The following is a 23,611-nucleotide window of genomic DNA, read 5'->3' as shown; positions in this document are numbered from 1 at the left end:
TGCTTTGGAGGGGGCAACAGACTCAGATACACAAAAACACATGACTTTGGTGTATAATTGGGAGAGTGCTGTGTGTGTGTGTGTGTGTGTGTGTGTGTGTGTGTGTGTGTGTGTGTGTGTGTGTGTGCGCGCGTGCGTGCGTGCGTGCGTACGTGCGTGCCTGCATGCGTGCCTGCGTGCGTGCCTATGTGTGTGTGTCTGTGAAGGATGCTAGGTGGGTGGGGTAGTGTGGTGGTGGGTGACAGTGACTCAAGGAAGGCATGGGGTGTGGGATTCCGTTCTCTCGCCATGGGGGGTGCGCCCATCATGAATGGACGAAACCAGCGGGACAGGAGGCTTGATTGGAAGCAACCGGAACCTGTTTGTTGTTTCAAAAGGCGCTCTCTCTCTCTCTCTCTCTCTCTCTCTCTCTCTCTCTCTGTGTAATTAGGGTGCAGGCTGGAAGAATGATCAGCTGTCATCCCCCAATGGCGGCCTTCCACTGCCTGAACGTCAACGCTGCCTGAGTCCCAGGCCCTCCTACCCCCCACCCCCACCCCCCACCCCCATTTGAGTGAGCAGCACACTCAATTAGAGACAATCAGTCGCTGCAGGAACCGGTGGGACAAGCACGTACACAAACATACAGAGGGGGAAAATGGCACAAGGCAGACACTTAAATCCATATATAGATACACGATCACACACACACACACACACACACACACACACACACACACACACAGTCACTCACTCACACACACACACACACACACACACACACACACACACAGACAGACACATACAGATAATACACTATCAATCAGACATTTGGACAAAGAGGCATCCTCCGGTTCTGACAAATGAAGCCAAGGCAGTGTCTTTAAGTGTCTTAAACCTGTGTTATTTCGAATGCCCTGCAGGGGGTGAGTCCACTGGCTGATTCTATAAAAGTCTATGGGGAAATTATCCTATTCTCACTTGATTTATGATTATGGTCTCAATTGCGAGTTTCAAGTCTTCTTTAATATAGCATGAGGATCATCTAGTAAATTATAGTCGCATTTAGAGTGAAATAGATGATAAAGCAGACTATGTTTTGGGGCGTGATTGGTCAGGTCACCTGTAAAGTGCCGCGCAACTCCTTATTAGCCGGCGGCTGTGTGGGAAACCCCTGGTCTCGTGCTAGCTGCTGCTGGATCCAAATAACCAAGATGGTGACAGTCAAAATGCCAAACTCGGGCCTTCAAAATGGGAGTCTACAAACCAATGGTTCACGTCATATACTAGGGAACCTAGGCTCGCACGCTGCTGGGGCTCGCCGCACACAGCTCGGCTGCGCAGCTGCTGCGTGGCCTAGCCTGCTCTATTGGCATGCACTTCAGTGCTCAACTTCACATCACTGATGACATCACTGTCACTGATGATGTCACAATGCCTATGACATCACTGATGATGTCACAATGCCTATGACACAATGCCTATGACATCAGCTTTTATTTATATACTGATGATGATGTACGTGTGTGTTTATATATATATATATATATTGGTGGAGTAGATTGGAGTAGATCCTGAAACCCCTCTATGTACTGAATCGAGATTTGATTTTGAATTTTGTTTTGAATCAAAAATAGATGGCGACCCCATGAATCATTGAATCGTGAGATACCCAAAGATTCACACCCCTAATCGTGACGCTGAGGGATTTAATAGTTTACATAAGATGCCTTATTGGGAACGAGAACGGGCTGGATAAGCGGCGACACAGACAAGCGTACAGCATGCATGGTCATACACATGCATAGACACTGGTCTCATTCATGAGAGTGAACAGTGGTCATATTTTCACTCTCTCTCACACACACACACACACACACACACACACACACACACACCTACACACACACACACACACACACACACACACACACACACACACACACACACACACACACACACACACACACAGTCTCTCTCTCTCTCTCTCTCTCTCTCTCTCTCTCTCTCTCATCTCCATTCATCACAGTGGTAGCCCCCTCGTAGCCCTCCGGAGCCTTTAGTGGTTCGATTAATTAAAACACAGCTTTCCAAGACATAAAAGTAACTTTTGCTTACTCTGTCTTTTCTTCTGCTGGCGGGACTCCCTCCCCGGGCAAAGATCACTGTTGGATGAAAGTCAGTGCGGGTAGGCGGGGCGATACAACCCAGACCCCCCCCCCCCCATGCCCCCTTTGGCCCCATCAAAGTGTTCAGAGTCAAGGGCCGAGACACCAAAGAGGACTCTCTCTTTCAGGTTTCTCCATTAGTGACATCTGAGGTGTGTCTCTCACTCTTCTGAGAGGGTTTCACCAGCTGGTGAATGTGTCTAAAATACATGTGTGCGCATGGGAGTTAAAAGTCCTACTATATAGTCTCTGCTGGTTGCATGGAGAGCAAGGCTGCTTGGGAAAAACTGACCTGTCGGGCAATAAATGGTTCAGAATTATAAACAGCGATTTGTGAAGAGTAAAGAGTGATTGTTCTGTAATTCTTGTTTGTTCAGCAAAACTTTCTTTGACAAATGATATGCTGATTGAGAGCATCTGGACGTCTCTAGGCCTCTTTATTGGTGGGTGTTTTTATGATTGCGTGAGCAAGTAGGAGTTCTTGAATTTGCTCCATGATGGCAGTACAAAAAAATAAGATTGTTATGCTTAACAAGATCTTATAAAGCAGCAGGACCCCAAGATGACCCATTGCCTTAAACCATCCTACAAATGCTGAAGGAGCTTCTTAAAATGCTCCAGTCCTCATTCAGATCCCATTGGAGGCACAAACTGACTGAAGAGTTAATTTGCAAAAACAGGTATCTGCGTTTGTATTTTTTATGGTTTCAAATTAGATATTGATGTATTTATATTGTAATTTATTTATCTTTGGTACATTTTTACTATCAATCACAACTAAAACATATTCATCTGGTAACTTTCACATAAATTAGCCTACCTCAAAAATGTTTTGTATGTGCGGTCCAGGGAGTATCAAACAGGTGTTGTTTATTCATTTTAAGAATGCCGTTTACCTGTTTTTGCAAATGAACTCTTCACTTGTTCCTGGACCAACATTTCTTCTTAGTAGTATGGGCCGGGAAAACCCCGCCCTGAACTCATCTGATTGGCCGCCACAAATTCTTCTTCCTGAAAACGTGCGGCAAATAAAAAAAGATGTGGTTAAGATTAGGGTTAGGGTTTTCTTATCTAACCACGAGTCCACGACCATAACAAACCCTAACCCTAACCAAATTGTTGTACTGTCTAACCCTAACGTTTTATAAACAAAAAAAATACGTTTTCAGGAAGAAGAAATTGCGGCAACCAATCAAATGAGTTTGGGGCCGGGGGTTTTCCCAATCCCAGGCCATACTAGGAAGAAATGTTGGTGCGTCCAGCAACAACTGTTACTTGGTGAAATTAGAGCCCAATGGAGCATGATAAGGAATATTATGTGAGTTACCCAGCGCATATCTCCTCCTTCTCCTCCCCGCCTTGCAGCTTTGCAACATAATCGACTGTGCACATACGGTACGGCACAAACTCAAAAGGTGTCGGTGAGATTCAAGGCATTGTGTGCATGTGTGTGTGTGTGTGTGTGTGTGTGTGTGTGTGTGTGTGTGTGTGTGTGGTGTGGTGGGGTGGGGTGGGGAGTGTTGGGGGAGAGAGGGAAATATGGAGAGAGAGAAAGAGAGAGAGAGAGCGAGAGACAGAGTAGATTGAGTTTACAGGGATGGAGAGGCTTCTGAGTGTGTGGAAATTAGAGCTCTCCATCTCTGTCCCCTGTGTGTGTGTGTGTGTGTGTGTGTGTGTGTGTGTGTGTGTGTGTGTGTGTGTGTGTGTGTGTGTGTGTGTGTGTGTGTGTGTGTGTGTGTGTGTGTGTGTGTGTGTGTGTGTGTGTGTGTGTGTGTGTACAGGTGCATGTTTAGCTAGGTGTGCGTGAGTGTGTGTCTGCAGTATGTGTGAGAGAGAATCAAGAGAAAGTCAAAAGGAAGCGAGGGGTCAGGTAGAGAGAAACAGAGAGAGAAGCTCAGACCAATTACTGGTAAGCCCAAGTGCTGCTGTTCATCAGAGATGGGAAAAGTACACACTTTCTTTACTTAAGTACAGTTACTTGTGTAAAAGTAGAAGTATTCATACAACTTGTTTACTCAAGTAAAAGTAAAAAAGTACAGGCTCTGAAATGTACTCTAATATAAAAGTTAAAAATATTTATATCAGCTGTTTCTGTGCTAATAGAAACTCGTGTCATATCAAAATTATTTTAAACTTATGAGATCCCCTCCAAACATGTTTTAAGATGCCTAAAGACTATACATTGATTAATAATGTGTGTATCTTTTTTTCCACAAAAAAGGTGCACATAATGCATGAAAGCTGGGAGACGAGACAAGTGAGACAGACAAACAATGTGGTTTTGAGCCTCAGTCAGTTTTGGCGACAGCCAGTGGGAAGCATGAAAAGCCTGAGAAAAACCTGTCTTAATTAAGAAGAGTGACCCAGTGGCTCATCATAGCAGCCCACCAGTTTGGAGCTCATGGGTTCGAGCCTCAGGGAAAGCTTAGATTTTGAAGGACAACTTCCCAAGTGAAGAGTGAAAAGCTCTGACAGAAAGGACATGAGCTTGTAAGACTTAGTGGCTCACAGTTTGACAGCTGCATGAAAGTCTTGAGGTTGTGCGTTTGATCCTTAGTCGCACAGAGAATTTTGAAAGTCCCCCCTGACCTCTGTAGAGATATGAGCAGAGGGTTATGAGTGAGAAAACCACAGAGCTGAACTTTTACTGACATAGGAAGTTCTTTGCATGACAAAGACAAATTATGTGGCCGCCAGGCGTACAAGTACGAAGCTCCCGCAAAACAGATCTAGACTCTGTATTGGATCTGTCTAATATCTGTATATGACATGTCTGTAGCAGTGCAGATTCCTGTTGCTCAGTCTGGATCTCTTTGCAGCGTATATTTCTGTAGATCCACTTGTAGGAGCCGCTGTGTCGCTCCGTGTGTCCGCCTGTAGGAGGCGCTGCGCTGCTCTGTCAGCCGGTGATGTTAAAGACAGGGCAGTGGTATAATACGTCCCCTCCATCGGGAATCGAGCCAGAAGTCACCCCGTGACAGTGACACAGCTACTCATGCTGCTGAGCTATGAGCTGTTTGGGCTTCAGCTTCTGGGCCCGTATTCACAAAGCATTTTATTTGACCACTAACTCCTAAATCGCACTAAAAGTTCCTAGCTAAGAGTTTCCTTTTAAAACCTGTTCACAAAGCTGCAAGAGCAACGATTTAACATGAAAATGTAAGGAGTAGAAAGTACAGATAGAGATTTGTGTTAAAATGTAGGGAGTAAAAGTAAAAAGTTGTCATAAAAATACTCAGTAAAGTACAGATACCTGAAAATCCTACTAAAGTACAGTAACAAAGTATTTGTACTTAGTTACTCCCCATCTCTGGTCACTATCCAGCTATCAAGCCCAGCAGGCTGCTGTGGAAGCTTCTGAGAGCAACCATCACAACAGTCACTTTCAAATGTGCGTCTCCTCATTAGGCTTACACTTATCCAGTCTGTCTCAGAGAGTTTTGAAATCAGGGAGAGCATTGCATCAAAGTTGTCTGTATTATTGATGTATTTGTTTCTTGATTTATTTGCTCAGAGTGGACCTTGATCCATGAGATAACTTGATCATGAGAAATTGTTAAGGGGCAACTTTGATCCTCAGCTAACAGAATGTGGTCTAAAGGTGCGGCTTTTAGGGGAATGCAAGGGAATACTGATGAAGATATTTAAAAAAATATATATATATATATATGACCTTTAAGCCCACTTCCCAGCCTTCCTTGGGATTGGATCACACATTTGGCTATTTGTGTTAGAGTTTGTAAGCCATCTTACAATACAGGTACTGTACAACTTATTTTAGGCAGTTTTTATATTCCCCTGCTACACAGATGGAGACTGGAGCTGCTTGTTTCTCTCTCGTCTGCTGAGGTGATTTTGTACAGGTCTCTGCCCTCTGGAATCTGCCTCAGGCTGTTGTGCCCAACCTTTACCTGTATCCGGCATTTCCACGCTCCTCGTTTTCTCGCCGCGGTGCCTCTTCACCGCCTGCCTCTGCCCTGATTACTATGTTGTGTAAGTTGCCTCACGGGAAGTTGTCTTCTCCTCTCATTCTCTCCCTCCTCCTCCTCCTCCTCCTCCTCCTCCTCCTCCTCCTCCTCCTCCTCCTCCTCCTCCTCCTCCTCCTCCTCCTCCTCCTCCTCCTCCTCCTCTCCATGGTAATCCCCAGCTATGGGCCTCAGTCTCTTGGCTGCCTGCTTGCAGATATAGGTCTCTGTGGGTCCCTCTCCCTCCAGACTGTTGTTTGGCCTCAGGCGTGGAGCTGCTGCATCCCACAAGTGTTGAAGCCAGCTCCTCATCAACAGGGGAAAAACACTCATCCAAGATCCAAGACAGCCTGTGGTACTGGAGTGTAGTCTAATTAGAAATGTCCATCTTTCATTCACATTTTACACCGGTCAAAATGCACATTTTTTGATTAAAATGAACACAAAATTGCAATTAAGTTATTATGCTACAAGGCAGTAGTGCATTTTTATAGCAAGCAAAGTGCTAATTAACCTCTTAGCCTGCACAGTAACATGTTAACATCTTAATAGGCTGCATTTGCATGGTCAGCTAGAGCCGGTTAAGGCTCCTTTCCACAAGAAAGGGATTGAGGTGCGATAAGAAAGTTTTTACTGTCGCATAGCACAAGAATGCACAGAATATCTGAAATACTTTGACTTAACAGTTACTTGGGCAGGTGCACAGATTTCTGGCTTTGAGAACTCACTTTATGACCCAAACTCAGAATTTCACGACACTCCCAGCCAAGCTAAAATTAGGTGCAGCACATTGCAAAATGTCTCCATGTTAACAAGTCATTTAGTCCTAAATGTGCCAGTGGGTTGAGCTCATTTCACTTGTTCACACTCCAAATTTTTAGAAAATTCCTGAAACTCTCATCTCACTGGCAGAATGTATCTATTGATTTAAGAAAAATTAGATTTGAAGAAATTAGACTAAATAACTTGTTCATACTTTTCTTGCAGTATTATATAAATATTTTGCATATTGTGACATCCTCACTACGCATTTCTGTTAGATCTCTGCTACAGAAGCTTACTAATCTCTATTATGAAAATATTACTTTATTATGTGTCAAGTACAGGCCCACGAGCTGTCACGGAGAGCTGTGTATGGAAGACTGATGCCTCTTTGTAATGATTCCACTGTCATGTGCATATGAAGGTCTGTCGTGCAGGGCTTCCCCTGGGCTATGTGTCTTACAGGGAAAACATGGCTCCGGCCTTAGGATTGGACCCTAATAAACGTAACTCTCATAATTGTGTTTCATCGTAATCACATGCAGTCATGACACATGGGGGGAGATATTGCCCCATGGTGATAGATACATGATGACATGCCTCATATGCTTAAGCACGTTATATAAGCAGCATAATGGACACATTCAAAGCTTAATTGCACATTACACAATGCCAAGGGCCTTTTGCATGCTATTAGAATGTAAATATACCATGTGAATTTAAAAAGGACAATATAATGTCTAGAATAATGACTTAAAATGTGCATTGACATGTTGTAAAAATACAATGGAACAAGGTAATGAGCAGATTATGGTACTACTGAAACTGATTCATTGCTAAATGCAGTCATTAATTGGACTTTCACAGTGCTGCTGTAGGTCCTGTGCTGCTAAATGAAGATCCTTAGAAAGAGGCTGAAATGGTAAAGGTCATGATATTGCTCCCTTATTGTTGTGATGCTGGGCAAGTAATAAAGTCATAAAGTGTAAGAATCGATAGAGAAGCTGGCAGCTGGTAGCTGGCAATGATGTTGTAAATGGAAGTACATCTTTGCTTATCCAGCCTTTCCAGCATGGTTGGTCACAGGTTCAATCAACTGAAACCTTACCTTCTCACTTAAAAGAAGTGTATGTACAGTACCTACAGCATGTTCGTTGAATGTACCTTTAACAGCTCAAATAATTTTGATGGTACACTGACGTCTAATAGGGAGAACAGGGTCTCATCCCCACTCTAGGACGTGAATGCCTGTTTCCTGCACCATACATACTTTGAGGCTCCGTCCCGGAGCATGTCAAGTTGCCTGGATGTAAGTCTGATGCAGCTCCTTCAGATTAAAAGTTTTCTACTGACAAACTAACAGGACACTTTTATTGTGAATTACGTATAAGTGAGACATGTTTATTGCTTGCTAGCTTGATTAGTAGTAATTAATTATTACATAATAACATTTGAGGATATTTGGAGCACATTTTTACAGCAAAACAGTTTCAGTTAGCAATGGTGAGAGTACAAGCAGAAACAGTCAAATAAGGCTGCTATCTGAATGTGCAAACAGGGAAGTGTAGCATTTATTAGCATCTGTATTTACCACTTGTGGTAACCGCTGTTGCTGCTGCTCAGCAGAAGGTTACACGTTGGGGCTTTAATCATAATGGAATAATGGCAGAAAATAACAGCAGAATTACTGACCTTGAGAAGCACATACTGGTCGAAACCTGGAGCAGGCTATCATCAAATACCGGAGGTTACTGGGCCTTGGGGGGGTGGGGGGGTAAGCATGTAAAGGCGTTTTTTTTCTCTTTGGCGCAGGCAGCGGTGTGTGGGCAAAACACGGCGTCAATTAAACAGCAGCAGTGTGTCGGCCACAGGTGTACGGCCACAGGTGTACGGGGCAGCATCACCGCATTCTGCCACAGGTGTACAGAGCAGCATCACCACACTCTGCCACAGGTATACAGGGCAGCATCACTCTGCCACAGGTGTACAGGGCAGCATCACTCTGCCACAGGTGTACAGGGCAGCATCACTCTGCCACAGGTGTACAGGGCAGCATCACTCTGCCACAGGTGTACAGGGCAGCATCACTCTGCCACAGGTGTACAGGGCAGCATCACTCTGCCACAGGTGTACAGGACAGCATCACTCTGCCACAGGTGTACAGGGCAGCATCACTCTGCCACAGGTGTACAGGGCAGCATCACTCTGCCACAGGTGTACAGGGCAGCATCACCACACTCTGCCACAGGTGTACAGGGCAGCATCACTCTGCCACATGTACGGGGCAGCATCACTCTGCCACAGGTGTACAGGGCAGCATCACCACACTCTGCCACAGGTGTACAGGACAGCATCACCGCACTCTGCCACAGGTGTACAGGGCAGCATCACTCTGCCACATGTACGGGGCAGCATCACTCTGCCACAGGTGTACAGGGCAGCATCACCACACTCTGCCACAGGTGTACAGGGCAGCATCACTCTGCCACAGGTGTACAGGGCAGCTTCACTCTGCCACAGGTGTACAGGGCAGCTTCACTCTGCCACAGGTGTACAGGGCAGCTTCACTCTGCCACAGGTGTAGGGCAGCATCACCACACTGCCACAGGTGTACAGGGCAGCATCACTCTGCCACAGGTGTACAGGGCAGCATCACCACACTGCCACAGGTGTACAGGGCAGCATCACTCTGCCACAGGTGTACAGGGCAGCTTCACTCTGCCACAGGTGTACAGGGCAGCATCACTCTGCCACAGGTGTATGGGGCAGCATCACCACACTCTGCCACATGTACGGGGCAGCTGTAAGCATAATTGCTACAGGCATGCGGGATCGAGCCGAGCCTTCTCTCTTGCTTCACCGGAATATCTGCTATAACGGAGACTTGTACATTGACAAATGGTTTTCCACTATGCCAAATTAACAATGACCTCCCCGTTTGCTGTCTGTCTAATGTGTAAAGTCCTGTCGGGATGTGCGCTTAATGTTGGAGATAATCTGTTTATTATGTGTGTTCAACATTTGGAAAGGAGCAGATGAATATCAATTAAATTTGTTTAGCATCAAGTTTCCTCCCTTCCCATAGCACATGGAAAAGAGACTTTATTTGACAGTGATTCAAGCAGGCGGTGTATATGTCATAATAATAATAATAATAATAATAATAATAATAATAATAGTAATAATAATAATAATAATAATAATAATAATATAGATTTTGAACAAGTGGCTATATGTGAATCTAACTGGAAATACAGTAGTTCAAATACCACATTACAGACTCTTTGCAGCTGAAGCCCCCTTTACTATAACGAAACTGAGTCAATCAGACAGTAGGCAGCTTACTAATTGACTCAGTGCTGTGTGAAAACAGAGAAGAGAGAGAGGAAGAGAGAGAGAGGAAGAGGGAGGGAGTGTGGAGATTTCTGTTTCATAAACACTGTTTACTTAAAACACCCCATTGCCTTATTAGTATTAATAGCAGTGACTTCAGAAAGCTCATATTCTGCCATTGGACAGTTTTGTATTATTTATGATTGAAATGAAAGCCTAGAGTGCAGCAGCGATGGAAGAGCGCTGCATAGCAAAGATGTTGCCTATGCCAGTTTACATAACCCGCACTTGAGTAAACAGTGGATTAAGTGTAGCACGGGGCAAGAGAAAAGTGAGTGCAAAATGTTATATCCACACATTAGCCTATTTAAGACTAGCTTTGGAGAAGGCGAAGAGAACATTGCGGACCTTTCTGATGCAGCGGCAGGCTTCATCTCCAAGTCTTTTTGAGCATGAAAGTGTGGTGTGCGCTGCAGCATCTCGTCTCCAGTGTAACTTCTGTTCATGTGGATCTTAAGATACTCGGGTCAAAATAAGCACACTGTAGCCCGAGAGCTTCCTCGCCTTAATTAAAGGCACCATCTGTTAAATTATACGTTTTATTAAAGATGTTAGCGTTAGAGCAGCCAAACGCAGTTTTTATGTTTTACTCCAGTTCCATGGAGCAGGGTGTTGGAGTTGAGGAGGGAGACCTGGGCTTGAACCCCAGAGTAGGCATGAATGCCGTTTTTGAGCCAAAACTGCACAAATCTAGAAATAGGTTCTGTTCAAAAAGTGTTTTCCTATAGACATACAGTATTATGATTCCTCTCTCCCAATTTTACAATCTACAGTATTTTGTCCCCATGAATATCACCCGTACGCCTATTTTGGTTAAAAAAAAAAAAAAAGGGACAAAAGTAGCTTTGATGTACAAGCTATACTTTTATTTTGACATGCAGCTTGTAGCTTAGCTTGCTACATTTAGTTGGGGATAGCTTCAAAGTAGTGCAGCTATATTTTAAGGTAGAGTAGCTGGTAGTTTGCCCAACACTGCTGCACACAAGTAACAAAAACGGCACATAGCCTATAAGTTCAAATGTACAGTATGGATTACATGACAATTTTACATTTCCATTTGAATTATGCATGCAATATGCTTCCATATTGTTCCATCTTAACTTTGTAGCTGAAAAAATGTATCATCCTATTGAAGGTCAGTCTCTCTCTCCCACCTTCCCCTGGCCCCGCCCCCTCTCTTTCCCCGCTAACTCCCCCTCTTGTCTTATCTCCTAGGAGTTGTTGATCAATTAACCTGTGGGGAGGTTTCACATAATCCAAAAGTGGTGCGCAGCCCAGTGCATTGTTATTATTTTGAATGCCTTGACAAAGGTCGGAGGAGCGGAACATCCATAGAATAAAGTATAAGTATACCGGTACGTTTGTTTTGACTGATAAAGTCACCTTAAGAGGGCGCTTCACCCCTAGCACAACAACAAAGAAGGTTTTTGGAGTTGTTTTTTCATCTAAACTTTTCACCATTCACGTCAACCTCCTAGTGGTAATTACAAGTATAAATACCTTTTGCGGGCTTTGATTTCTCTCAAAGTCCAAGACAATAAAAATCTAAATGAGCAGTTATTTTCACAGTAGCTAATACAATCAAAACGCAATTAGTGCTACACTTTGGTTATGGTTTACTTTAAATTCATGAATACATTATTTTGAATGTTCCAAAGAGTTAAACGCACTTCCAAGTCATAGCAATGAGATTTCATCCCATTCTCACGCTTCTTCCCATGACATAAATGCAGCGTTCATCGACTGTCCCTGCAAATGCATATCAACTAAATAACCAAAGGTTATCAAATGAGACGTGTGCATTCAACTGTGTATCATAGACTGTATCAAAATATGGACGTACTGTAGCCACTGTGACATCACCATTGGTTTGGGGACTCCCGTTTTGAAGCCTTGATTTTGGCATTTTGACAATCGATCTTAGTCGAGAAGAGACGCAGTTTTTGTTCTAGGATGTAACCATTTTTATTTCTGCTGTAAAGTTTGCGATTTTAACTTGAGGGTCTATGGGGAATGACTCATTTTTGGAGCCAGCTTCAAGTGGCCATTTGAGGAACTGCATTTTTTGGCCGTTCCCCTTTCCAAATTGGTACATATATGGACAGAAGTTATTACGTTAGGTCCACGCGATTGCTTCTTTCAGACAGTTGTATCTTTAAAGTCAGGGTTATTATTATTATTGTCAAAGACACATTCCAATATTTACACTATGTGCAAGGAAAAGGCTACAAAACCTGTTTACTTATGTGCATAAAAAATATGAAATACTAAAAGAAATCACAGTTGACACAACTTACATTTGTAAGATCCTCCATTTTTCTTCAGTGTTCTGCAGGGGTAAGGATGTACGGCATCGTTGGAAGCAAACGCCACAGAACTTCAAAATCAGCACAAAACCACCACGACGTATACTGAATCAATCTTTATTTATATTAAATTAAAAATATACTTTTGACAGATTCATGTAACAAACATGAGGAACGGTTCTATGATATAAAGCTTTGGGTAATGGTTTTTAAAGAACATAGAGATACAGCCAGCAGTGGGCTGGCTTGGATAAAGGGACACGGGGGAGGTGTGGAAAGCTAACGTGGGTGAGGAAGCGATACCGATACCTTCTCTCCATGGTGTCTCCTCTATATATACTGTATAAAAGCATGCAAAACAAATCATTTCAAATTCAAAATGAAGTTGTGTTTCGAAGGCTGTGCTCTGCCTTTCAGGGGAGGACTTGGCTCAGTAATATTTCCAGAATGGAGTAAACAAGGAGAGGGTGAAACTGAATCTAACACAGTTCATCTAGGTTAGTTGGCAGCACTGGTTTTGTAAGAAAGTGAAAGAGACAGAGGGAGAGAGAGAGAGAGAGAGAGGGAGAGAGAGAGGGAAACTAAGGAATCGCTTACTTGCTTGTTCTGAGGTCGGTCTCATTAGCGAGTGACAAATGAAATGAAGGAAAACAAAGGTGCTAAGTGGTTCAAACAATTAGACTGTATGGACATCATGACAGCTCCTCCAAAGTGAAGCCAAAACATCTTGGTCGCCCCCTGGTGGCTGGCTGCAGTATAGGTCCTAAATCTTGCCCCCTCCATATTTGCGGACGGTAAGTAATTGTCAAATACATTCTTCCCAAAGATGGTTTCAGTCATTTTAGGTAGTTCTTATCATGCTGATGTACGTATGTTCAAATGCTCATTTTTCCAAAAGTTTGTTTTTAAAGAATTATTTGACAATATAAAATGATTGACAGCTGTGACAGCCACTCTCAAACCTCCGTCAGATGGCGTCATGACAGAGGGGGCTCAGCCCGACTCTACTGTGGAGACACCGGTCCCAAATGACGCCACACAAGCAAGATGGCAGCTCGCCCAAATGAGATATTTTGATTTCACTTTTGAATAGCGGTAGGAAGCGGGGACATAATACTATACAGTACAGTCAATGGTTCAAACACATTATATAGAGCAGTCACGTGACGTCTCTTGCCCCGGAAGTGAGTTTCACATTCATTTTCTCCATTTCGACCCCCCCCCCCCCCCCCCCCCCCATCTTTATTTTTGCTCCAAGTGAAATGTTTTATGGTCACTCACGATTCAGTAGGTCACGGGTTGGCTCAGTTCCAGCTTCAAAAGTCGTTGTATAAGGATTTTTCTAAATGAATATGGAGAAAATGAATGGGAAACTCACTTCCAGGGCAAGAGACGTCGCGTGACTGTTCAGCTAATAGTGTTTACCTAAACAGAAACATTACATGAGGACACACCCACAAAGCAATTCTCCGGCTAGAGCCAGTGGACAGACTGTCACACGTGAACGGGTTGACAATTACTTTTTTTTAAATCAAATTCCCATTAGCCAAAAGTACACTTACATAAAGCAAATATGTACGGCTTTCTTTTTACAGCGGACAAATTGTTAAGCAGAAGAAAAACAGTAGTAGGAGAAGAAAAACCATATAAATTCAAAGCATCGCCTCCTCTTTACAAATTCACCGTGTTGGCTATTCCAGTGCTTTATAAAAATACTATTCACATTTGTTTGTTGAAGTGTGTTAGATAAATGTTTGAGGAAACCCCAAAGATTCTGTACAGTTATATTGTCTTGATAATTTAAACACGAAAGCTATACCAAAATGAATGACGTCCACTCGTAAGCAATGATTCGTGCAATTAAGATGCAAAAAAAACAAACACAAAACACAGCTAGAACAACAAACATGTTAAATAACATAACCGACACAATAGTGGGAGGGGGGGAATCATATGTTCAAGTCTTCTCAATATGTTAAAATATTACAAAAACTAATGAAAACGCCATTGATAATGTGGAAAATAAACTAAAACTATAAACAAATACTGAAAAATTAAAGAGCTATATAGGGTACTATACACACACAAAAAAGATCCATTGAAAGATTCTACTTTCAGAAATTAGGATTCCCAGCTTGTGCTACTGAATTCTGTAAAATCTACTCAGGGATTCTGAATAAATACCCTTCCACACTGTCCGCTCTTTGGACAGAAATTTGAATAGAATATTCATATTATGTTGTCAATGAACAGATACAATGGTGGAGGGCAGTAACACACTCACTTTTGGTACACCATGCAAGCTGATATTTGTACTATACATTAGACTCTATGGTAGCCTGCTGTAACGGATGATACTGAAGGTTTCACTACAGTACAACACGGCTACATGCCTCTGTTCCTTGGCTTGGAGGAAACTATATAAAAAAAGAGATCAGCCTCAAACAACAGTGTTGACAACACTTGGCTGCCATGACACACACACACACACACACACACACACACACACACACACACACACACACACACACACACACACACACACACACACACACACACACACACACACACACACACACCGGTGTTTAGGGCTGAGATGAATAGCAGCAGGTAGAACAGGCCAAGATCAAGACAAAATACATGTTTGAAGGGTTTCACTCGGAAATTAGATATTTATGTTGATATCAAATGAAAACACATGATGGTACTGTTGTACTTGGCTAGGCTCGTAACTTGTTAACTTAAAGACCCTGTGAAACGGCATCTTTACTTCTTTGATTTGAGGCATTTCCAGTTGAAACGGGTTGTTGGGGGCGGGACAGTGAAGAATTATTCAAAAGTCTAAACCAATGGAATATGAGTCGGGGAGAGAAAGGGTTCTGAGAAAAGGCTCTGACATAGTGGAGCGAGGCACCACGAGGCAGACCTCCACAGATCGCGCGCGAGGTCCGCACAGGCACCGAGGTGTTCATGGTCAGAGCTGCAGCCAAGTGATCATCATGTTACATTGTACAGTGATCAAAGAAACGGCCGATGAAAAGTCACAATGAAAAGCCATTATGTGCAGTAGCCTACTGCGGTTTCACTCTGAAACGACCGTATCACCACATGAATAGAATCATCAAACTTGTTTTTACAGAATGTAAATAGGTGTTTCAGTTCTCAGCCCTATTAGCCTACTTTGTGCTGCTTTATCTCTCTCAAAACAGCACATTTACTTGAGATGACTAAACATGAACAGTTAGAAATCAAAGTTTTACCACATGGGTTAAGAAATGTGGTCAAAATACGGCTCAGTGGCATTACTTCTTCATTTCATTTCTCTCCCTGTCTGTCCTGCAAAGTGCAGCGCGCCGCTGTTAGAAAAATCTTCAGGGACGTGCTAGTGGTTGCGGAGACCTCGCCCCCGACGCGCCCAGCAAGATGATGCCATATTTGGCTCACGCCCCCTCACGCCTGGCTCACTACAGTGACCATGAATTGGGCCAAAGGCAAGTTTATTTGATTGGAGTGGATGGTTGTATTAGCTAGAGAGGTCATGGAAGATACTCTGTTTTCCAGGAGGTAAAAGTAATGCCAGGTCATTTCACGGGGTCTTTAAGTCCTTGGATGGCCAAATGAAAACAGCTTTCCAGACATATTCCTCTAGATTTCACATACAACTTCTGGTAATGAACTTTCAAATTAATTAATTAAAGATGGCGGGTTTTCTCAAGATTTCTCGACTGACATGGCCCCAGTCCCCAGATACCCCCGAAGTGAACCCCCAGGCCACGTGAGGGCCCGGGGCATCTCAGCGCTCATTCAATATGGTCTATTCTCCATGCAAACACTGTCTGTAGTATAATTTAGGCCAAACATCGAAAAACCAAGGCATGTATCGTTTTCCTATCTTCCTTTCTTTTTCCTGTTCTTTTCCAACCCAGATTTGACAGCCGCTTCCATCGCTCAGAATAAACAAGCTGATGAATATTTCACATTGATATTAAATGCTGTCTCCATTTCATTGAATTAGAGCTCCAAAAGGGACTACAAAATACTCCTTCATCAAATAATCATATCATCATCAAAGCAGCATTATAAATATTATTGGAAGCAAATGAAAAAACATGGAAACACGGACATTCCGTCGGCTGGTCAATAGGCTACTAGCTAAAACGTCTTTCTGCGGTGCGTTGCGAGCTGCCTGCCGCCCCTTAGTTTGTTCTTGGCGAAGCCTGTGTGAAGTAGCGTCGGACTAAACGCTACACGAATAAACAAGTTGAATATTTCAGTACAGAAGGGTGGTGATCTTTTCTTTCAACCCACAAGTTTGATCAAAGTGCTCCATGGGGAGTAAAGCAAACATACAGCTTAGCATGTGTATACATTTTCACATACAGTACATGTCCATACACACAGTCAAATACACAAAATAAATAACACATGGGAAAACAGCTCGGACAGGACGCTGCCAAAGCAGAATGATGAACAACTGTTGAAACAATGTGGCAAATCAACACTAATGTTCCATGGAGATTGATTGGAAACTGTCAAGCTTGCTAAGGTTTTTGTGCATATTCATTGAACTAGTCAAATATCGTAGAGTAGGGCATCGCGAGAGAGAACCTCGGAGAGAGAAAGAAAAAAATAATATGAGTTATGAAAAATAATGCATCATAGATTTTACTTTCAAAATCTTAGCAAAACCTTGCAGTGTTTTGCCCACCCATAGGCGTATGGCTTGGCAGAAGCAATAATAGTTGTAAGACCAGTCCTTTGGAAAGGCGTTATTGCGTCTTGCACACCCACCCCCGCTCTTAGTAGTAGTAGCAGCAGCAACATTGACTGGCAGTATTCTCAAACAGGCATCGGCAGCGAGGTTGAGAACAAATTCCCTTGATAGTGAGGAGGCAATCACTATTCAAGTGGGGATCTTTGTACTAAAAATGGATATGAGATGCCTTCAATGGCATCACTGGGGGTCAGGAAGGGTGTGTGTCTCTTTGAATACTGCAACACTGGTCAGACTCAACAGACACTAAATCAGAATTGTGACATTAAGTGCAAGTTTGTGAGTTAATTACCTCAGTCTGTTGAAATGTAAAAAAAATCCAGGTATTACATATAATACAGTGTATAGCCTATTTGATTCTGGCTCAAAATTGGGCACTAATTGGGCACAGATTATTGACTTGACTTACAGCAGGATCGCTACAGTAGAATGGCTGCAAGAACACAGACCAGACGTGATGAAAAAATGGGCTTCAGGCTGCACTTCAGGAATAAAAACAACAGAGGCTACATCCACGTACCTGTATGTACACCAGGCTAAAGGCTTAGCAATTGTCAGCATTTTCTAGCAAAATTTCCTAGGACGCACTATGGGTGATCTCGGCACTGTTTTGCAATAATGAGAACACTTTGAGAGGAAGTCAAAATAGTCATAAAGGCCCGTCCCAGAATGTTTGGAGAGTGGTTACCGGTGAATAGGGACGTACCACTGTTTTGTATTGGGCCATTTTACAGCAGAATTTCAACACCCACAACACTACAATGTCTGTTTTTGTCGCCACTCCAAAATTGTGTCACGTGACGTGTCACATTGTAACCAAACTCACTGTGACAGTCAAGTTTTCTAAACTTAGTCATTTGGCACAGTTTTTAATCTCACAAAGCCATTGTCAGAGCGCCACTCCTTGTGCATCAATGGACTACCTCACGTCCCCCATACAGTAGGCTACCAATCCTCAACATAAACGTTGTGCCAGAATAATGGTTCTGTTGAGTCAAAAACACATATCTGCAAATATGACCCCCCCCCCAACTTATTTTCTCATCAATGGCAATAGGCTTTTTTGCAATGCACTACCAGTCAAAAGTTGGACACAAATTTTCCCTTATTTTTTACTACATTTTAACATTTTTAATTTCATCGACTTCTTTAGATCCAAATGGATTAAAAACAGTATGGTACATCTCTTGACTGGTGTCAAACTGCCATGTCTGAAGGACCAGTGTGTGAAGAAACTTGCTCAGCACATACAGTACACGTACACGAGCACAGTACAGTACGTGAGCGTGTGAACTTTCCATTCCAGCAAGACACACGAAAAGTGCAGGTATGTGTTTTTCACCTGACAGAAGCCCCCTTTAAAGCCCCAATCAGTAAGATTTTTGACATTTTTTACTATAATATAAGAGATTTTTAGTCATAGGACATGGTAGATTGACTTGAAATAGGGAGAATCTCGCCTTTATTTATCCCACACCGCCCTCCATTGGCCAGCCCTGGGACTAAGCAGTTTGTCTGCCACGTCCCGTAGCAATAAAAAAGAAAAAGATGTGCGCATGCGCTCTACAGCCGCAGCGTTGTATTCCTGAAAACCAAGAAGTAACTCGATTCGGATTTGCTACGAAAATGATGTTTCACGGAACTATGGATTATTATTTCATCACGTGGTGAGTACCCGATGTCACAACATGTACATAGAGCTTTCTGGCGCTGTGTTTTGTTGACTTTGAACGGCGATATCGTTATCGATACTAATGCACGCAGAGGGCGCAGTGGAAAACTTACTGAATGGGGCTTTAAGGTCAGACAAGAGTTGTGTTACCAATGAGCATCCTTACCCCCCCCCCCCCCTCAACATGTTGCGCGCGCGCGCGCACACACACACACACACACACACACACACACACACACACACACACACACACACACACACACACACACACACACACACACACACACACACACACACACACACTCTCTCTCTCTCTCTCTCACACACACACACACACACATCCTTATCATGTTGACGTACACACAAAAACCCTGCTCTGTTCTTACTGTGCTATGCTGGCGCCGTCTTGTTCATTCCTTGAGGTCTTCATTAGGAGGCTTGACTGAACTTTCCCTCCCCTTCTACAGCTCTGCAAATATATATTTTTATATTCTCTCTCTCTCTCTCTGTCTCTCTCCCTCTCACTGACCATCATTTTGAGTTCAGCTGCAGAATGGATAGCCGCACTACAGTATCCAGCAGATACAGCAAATTTCCCTAATTATCCTCCTATTCTCATGGCAAGTCACTCTTTACTCGTCTAATTTAGATTCATGACCTGAATGGGAATGCCAGTGTTTACAAATTATACTCTTTCATCAATGCACACCAGTGTTTCTAGAAATGTTTACAGTGTATTTTCCCCTTATACCCTTTAGCTTGGAGAGGCGCTGTTTTCCAAGCAGACATTAGTCACAGGGAAGAAAAGCCGGTCAACTGTTGAGCCGCAAATGTGAGAAGAAGGGGTCATTGTAGTTTTGGCCATCACAGTATCACAGTTACAGTAGAGAGATGAGTTAGGCTTCACATATCTGACGGGGATTTCTACAATATATAACACTATAGGCAAAAAAAAGAAAGAAAAAAAAGATGATTGAATGATCAACTTTCAGTGCTCCATCCTTTGTGTTGCTGGAAGTCATTTTCCTGAATAAGCCTTTTATTTTGAAACGTCAGTCTTTTTCCTCACTATTTTCACATTTCTCCTCGTTCTTCGTCCTTGTTCTCCTGTCCTTCATAACAGCAGACATCTTTATTAGAGTGTATTTTTTTCAGTCTGGTTGCTCATTTCAGACCCTCTTAGCAGAGCAACATCCGTGTTCAGACCTTCATGTCGCAAACGAAAAGAAAAATCCTTGTTCCTCGCACAAATGGGACACCGCAGTTGGCTGGCAGTGAGTTCACCTAAGAAAAGGCCCTAAGTCAAATCCATCTCATTCGTCACTCTGGTGGCAGAACATCCACTGCTGTGCGTTACAGTGGCGTATCTGTCTTTCGCTGAAAACCGGCGTCATCTTTTTGCGTTTTTTCCACACTTCCCACTCTCAGTGGCTCGGAGCACAGTCTCTATCTACAGAACGTGAATGGACCAGATCGGGTGGAGTGAAGGTGTTGTGAATCTGAGTCGGGGTCAGCTTTGTTCGGCTCGGTCCACCTGGTTCAGATGTGGCTACAGTCTACAGCAGATGGCGCGTCGTTTTGGGAAAGATTTCGAGGAGCTCTGGTTGTGGCCGCTCCTCCTGTGAGACAGTGGAACCGGAGAAGACGACAGGTTGTCGGAGGCTAGAGTCAGATTGAGGAACGTTTCAAATGGCCTAGACCACGGTGTTCCGCTGCCGGTAGGGCGGAGGCGGCAGCACGGTGCCGGGTTTCAGGGAGAACTCCGACATGTACTCGGCGTTCTCGGCTACCGCCGGCCGTATGTGGCCGTTCTGCTTGTAGAAGAGCTTGGCGTTGGTGGAGCCTCCCTGGGCGCCATCGGGCGCCGCCTGGCTGGAGGACTTGGGCGGCGGCAGGCTGTGCTGCCAGTACTCTGGATTGTCAAAGGTCACCTTCAGCTTCTTGCTTGCTTTGCCTGACGTCTGCCCCACTCCGTGCTTCAGCATGCTGGCGGGGTAGGCCTGGGCGAGGCTCTGGTACGCCGGCAGGCTGCCGTGCCCGACGGGAGCCGACGTGGACAGGGCGCCTGGCTGTAGAGCTGCAACGATCAATCGATTATTCCATCATCAGAAGATTAATCATCAACTATTTTTATAATCAATAATCATTTAAGACACATTTTTAAGAAAATACAAAAATTAAAATGTTAAATGTGAATAGTTTCTGGCTTCTATGACAGTAAATTGGGTATCTTTAGGTTGTGGACTGTTGGTCAGGACCGTTAGTATTGTAATGTTATTTAGTTGTATTAGCGTTAGTTTTACCACTAGTATTATTACTATTACTGTAAATATATTACAATTAATGGTTGTCCTAGTGTCAGTGTTACTATCAGTATTAGTGCTGTTAGTGTTAATACTAGTGTCAGTGTTACTATCAGTATTAGTGCTGTTAGTGTTAATAGTGTCAGTGTTACTATGAGTATTAGTGCTGTTAGTGTTAATACTAGTGTCAGTGTTACTATCAGTATTAGTGCTGTTAGTGTTAATACTAGTGTCAGTGTTACTATGAGTATTAGTGCTGTTAGTGTTAATACTAGTGTCAGTGTTACTATCAGTATTAGTGCTGTTAGTGTTAATACTAGTGTCAGTGTTACTATCAGTATTAGTGCTGTTAGTGTTAATACTAGTGTCAGTGTTACTATGAGTATTAGTGCTGTTAGTGTTAATACTAGTGTCAGTGTTACTATGAGTATTAGTGCTGTTAGTGTTAATACTAGTGTCAGTGTTACTATCAGTATTAGTGCTGTTAGTGTTAATACTAGTGTCAGTGTTACTATGAGTATTAGTGCTGTTAGTGTTAATACTAGTGTCAGTGTTACTATCAGTATTAGTGCTGTTAGTGTTAATACTAGTGTCAGTGTTACTATCAGTATTAGTGCTGTTAGTGTTAATACTAGTGTCAGTGTTACTATCAGTATTAGTGCTGTTAGTGTTAATACTAGTGTCAGTGTTACTATGAGTATTAGTGCTGTTAGTGTTAATACTAGTGTCAGTGTTACTATCAGTATTAGTGCTGTTAGTGTTAATACTAGTGTCAGTGTTACTATGAGTATTAGTGCTGTTAGTGTTAATACTAGTGTCAGTGTTACTATCAGTATTAGTGCTGTTAGTGTTAATACTAGTATTCGTGTTTGTGTTCACCTTGATGTTAGGATGAATTAGGATGAATGTTACTCTTACTGTTAGTGCTAGAATATTGATTCCTTTCAGTTCAGTTCAATTCAGTCTGCTTCATCAATATTAGCTGAACAGTCTTGCCTACATCTTCATAAAATAAACTATATCAACTATTACAAATATTACATAGTGCATACAAACATAACACTGTAGAATCGATGTGCACAAGCCGTGTGACATAGCTGTGTAGACTACACTGGAGATCATTTTAAAAGCATTTCAGGAACACTTTCTATTTCTAAAACTCGTTATAACAGTTTATAATCATGCATGGCAACTTATAACAAGGTTTATAACGTATTATAATTGGTGGACATAATGTATTATAAGAAACATTACTTTGTGAGCTTTAACTAAAGTGCTGTCACTTTGCTTAAAGTTCACAAAGTCATGCTATACCGTATGAGGTTATTAGCAATTGTATGCTACTAAAACCCAGTTATGAGGACTTATGAGCAGTATTTGCTGGATGTAAGTAAAGTATAAAACAAACAGTGTTGTCACTTTGGCATGGAGGTATAAATCATTATGAATGCTGAACTTTGAATACATTATGTCCACCACTTGTACTTTATAAACCTTGTTATAAGTTGCCATGCAGAATCATAAACGTTTATAAAGAGGTTCATAAAGCCTTATAAAGGCATTAAATGTCTTATGAATGTGCTCATAATGCATTATAGACGTGACCTTCATAGAAAGTGTTACCGGTATTTCCCTTCCGATCACTCGATGAATCGTTGGAATAATCGGTAGAATTCTCGATTACTAAAATAATCAATAGCTGCAGCCCTACCTGGCTGGCACGCCTGCGCATGGGCAGCGGCTACCGTTTGGCTCTGTCCGGCTGAGCTGCCACCTGGAAGTCCAGCTTGTCCCGCAGGCTTGACAGCGTGGTGGGTGTGGAGGATGTGAGCCGGGGGGCCGTGGTGGCAGGGCAGGCCAGACGGAGAGGGCTGGGGCAGGGGGAGGGGGTAGTGGGGCAGGCCGGTGTGGATGGTTAGGGGGAGGTGGGTGCCCGAGGAGGCGGCGGCCGAGATGGAAGAGGAAGGCTGGGTGGGAAGGGGCAGCCCGTTTCTCCTCAGGGCCTCCAGGCCCAGCTCGGCGGGGCTGTGGAAGGTGTTGAGGTACAGCGGCTCGTTGATGTACTCGTCCTCTCCTTTGGGCTGGCTGTTGGGTGTGCTGTGGTAGCCCGGGTTGTCCAGAGCGTGGATCTCGCCGTTTTTACGTCGGGAGACAAACGGGTTCTCCTCGATTGGATTCAGATATTCTGCAGCATCGATAAGAAAAGGAGAGGGAGGAGATCAAGAGAGAGCATGCGTGAGGGAATATGAGAATAAGAGTTACACAAAGCAAACGATCCAGAGACACTGC

At 43.3% G+C, this 23,611-nt stretch overlaps 1 protein-coding gene across 1 annotated transcript in view; it reads right to left on the bottom strand.

The window, feature by feature from the left end:
• Positions 1 to 20,713: 20,713 nt before the first annotated feature.
• Positions 20,714 to 23,611, bottom strand: part of LOC310772857 (receptor tyrosine-protein kinase erbB-4-like) — a gene marked incomplete at its 3' end in the record, with an annotated part of 279,666 nt that continues 276,768 nt past the window's right edge. Inside the window, exons 26-27 of the mRNA XM_083632786.1 lie at positions 23,034 to 23,507; positions 20,714 to 21,084 (exon numbers count right to left, since the gene is read on the bottom strand). Coding sequence (XP_083488912.1) covers positions 20,714 to 21,084; positions 23,034 to 23,507 — 845 coding nt within the window. The remainder of the gene's footprint in view (positions 21,085 to 23,033; positions 23,508 to 23,611) is intronic.

The sequence above is a fragment of the Poromitra crassiceps genome (assembly GCF_964638095.1).
Source record: "Poromitra crassiceps genome assembly, chromosome: 3".
Lineage (NCBI taxonomy): Eukaryota > Metazoa > Chordata > Actinopteri > Beryciformes > Melamphaidae > Poromitra > Poromitra crassiceps.
Note: the sequence above shows the minus strand (reverse complement) of the source record. Positions and strands in the feature narration are given on the sequence as shown.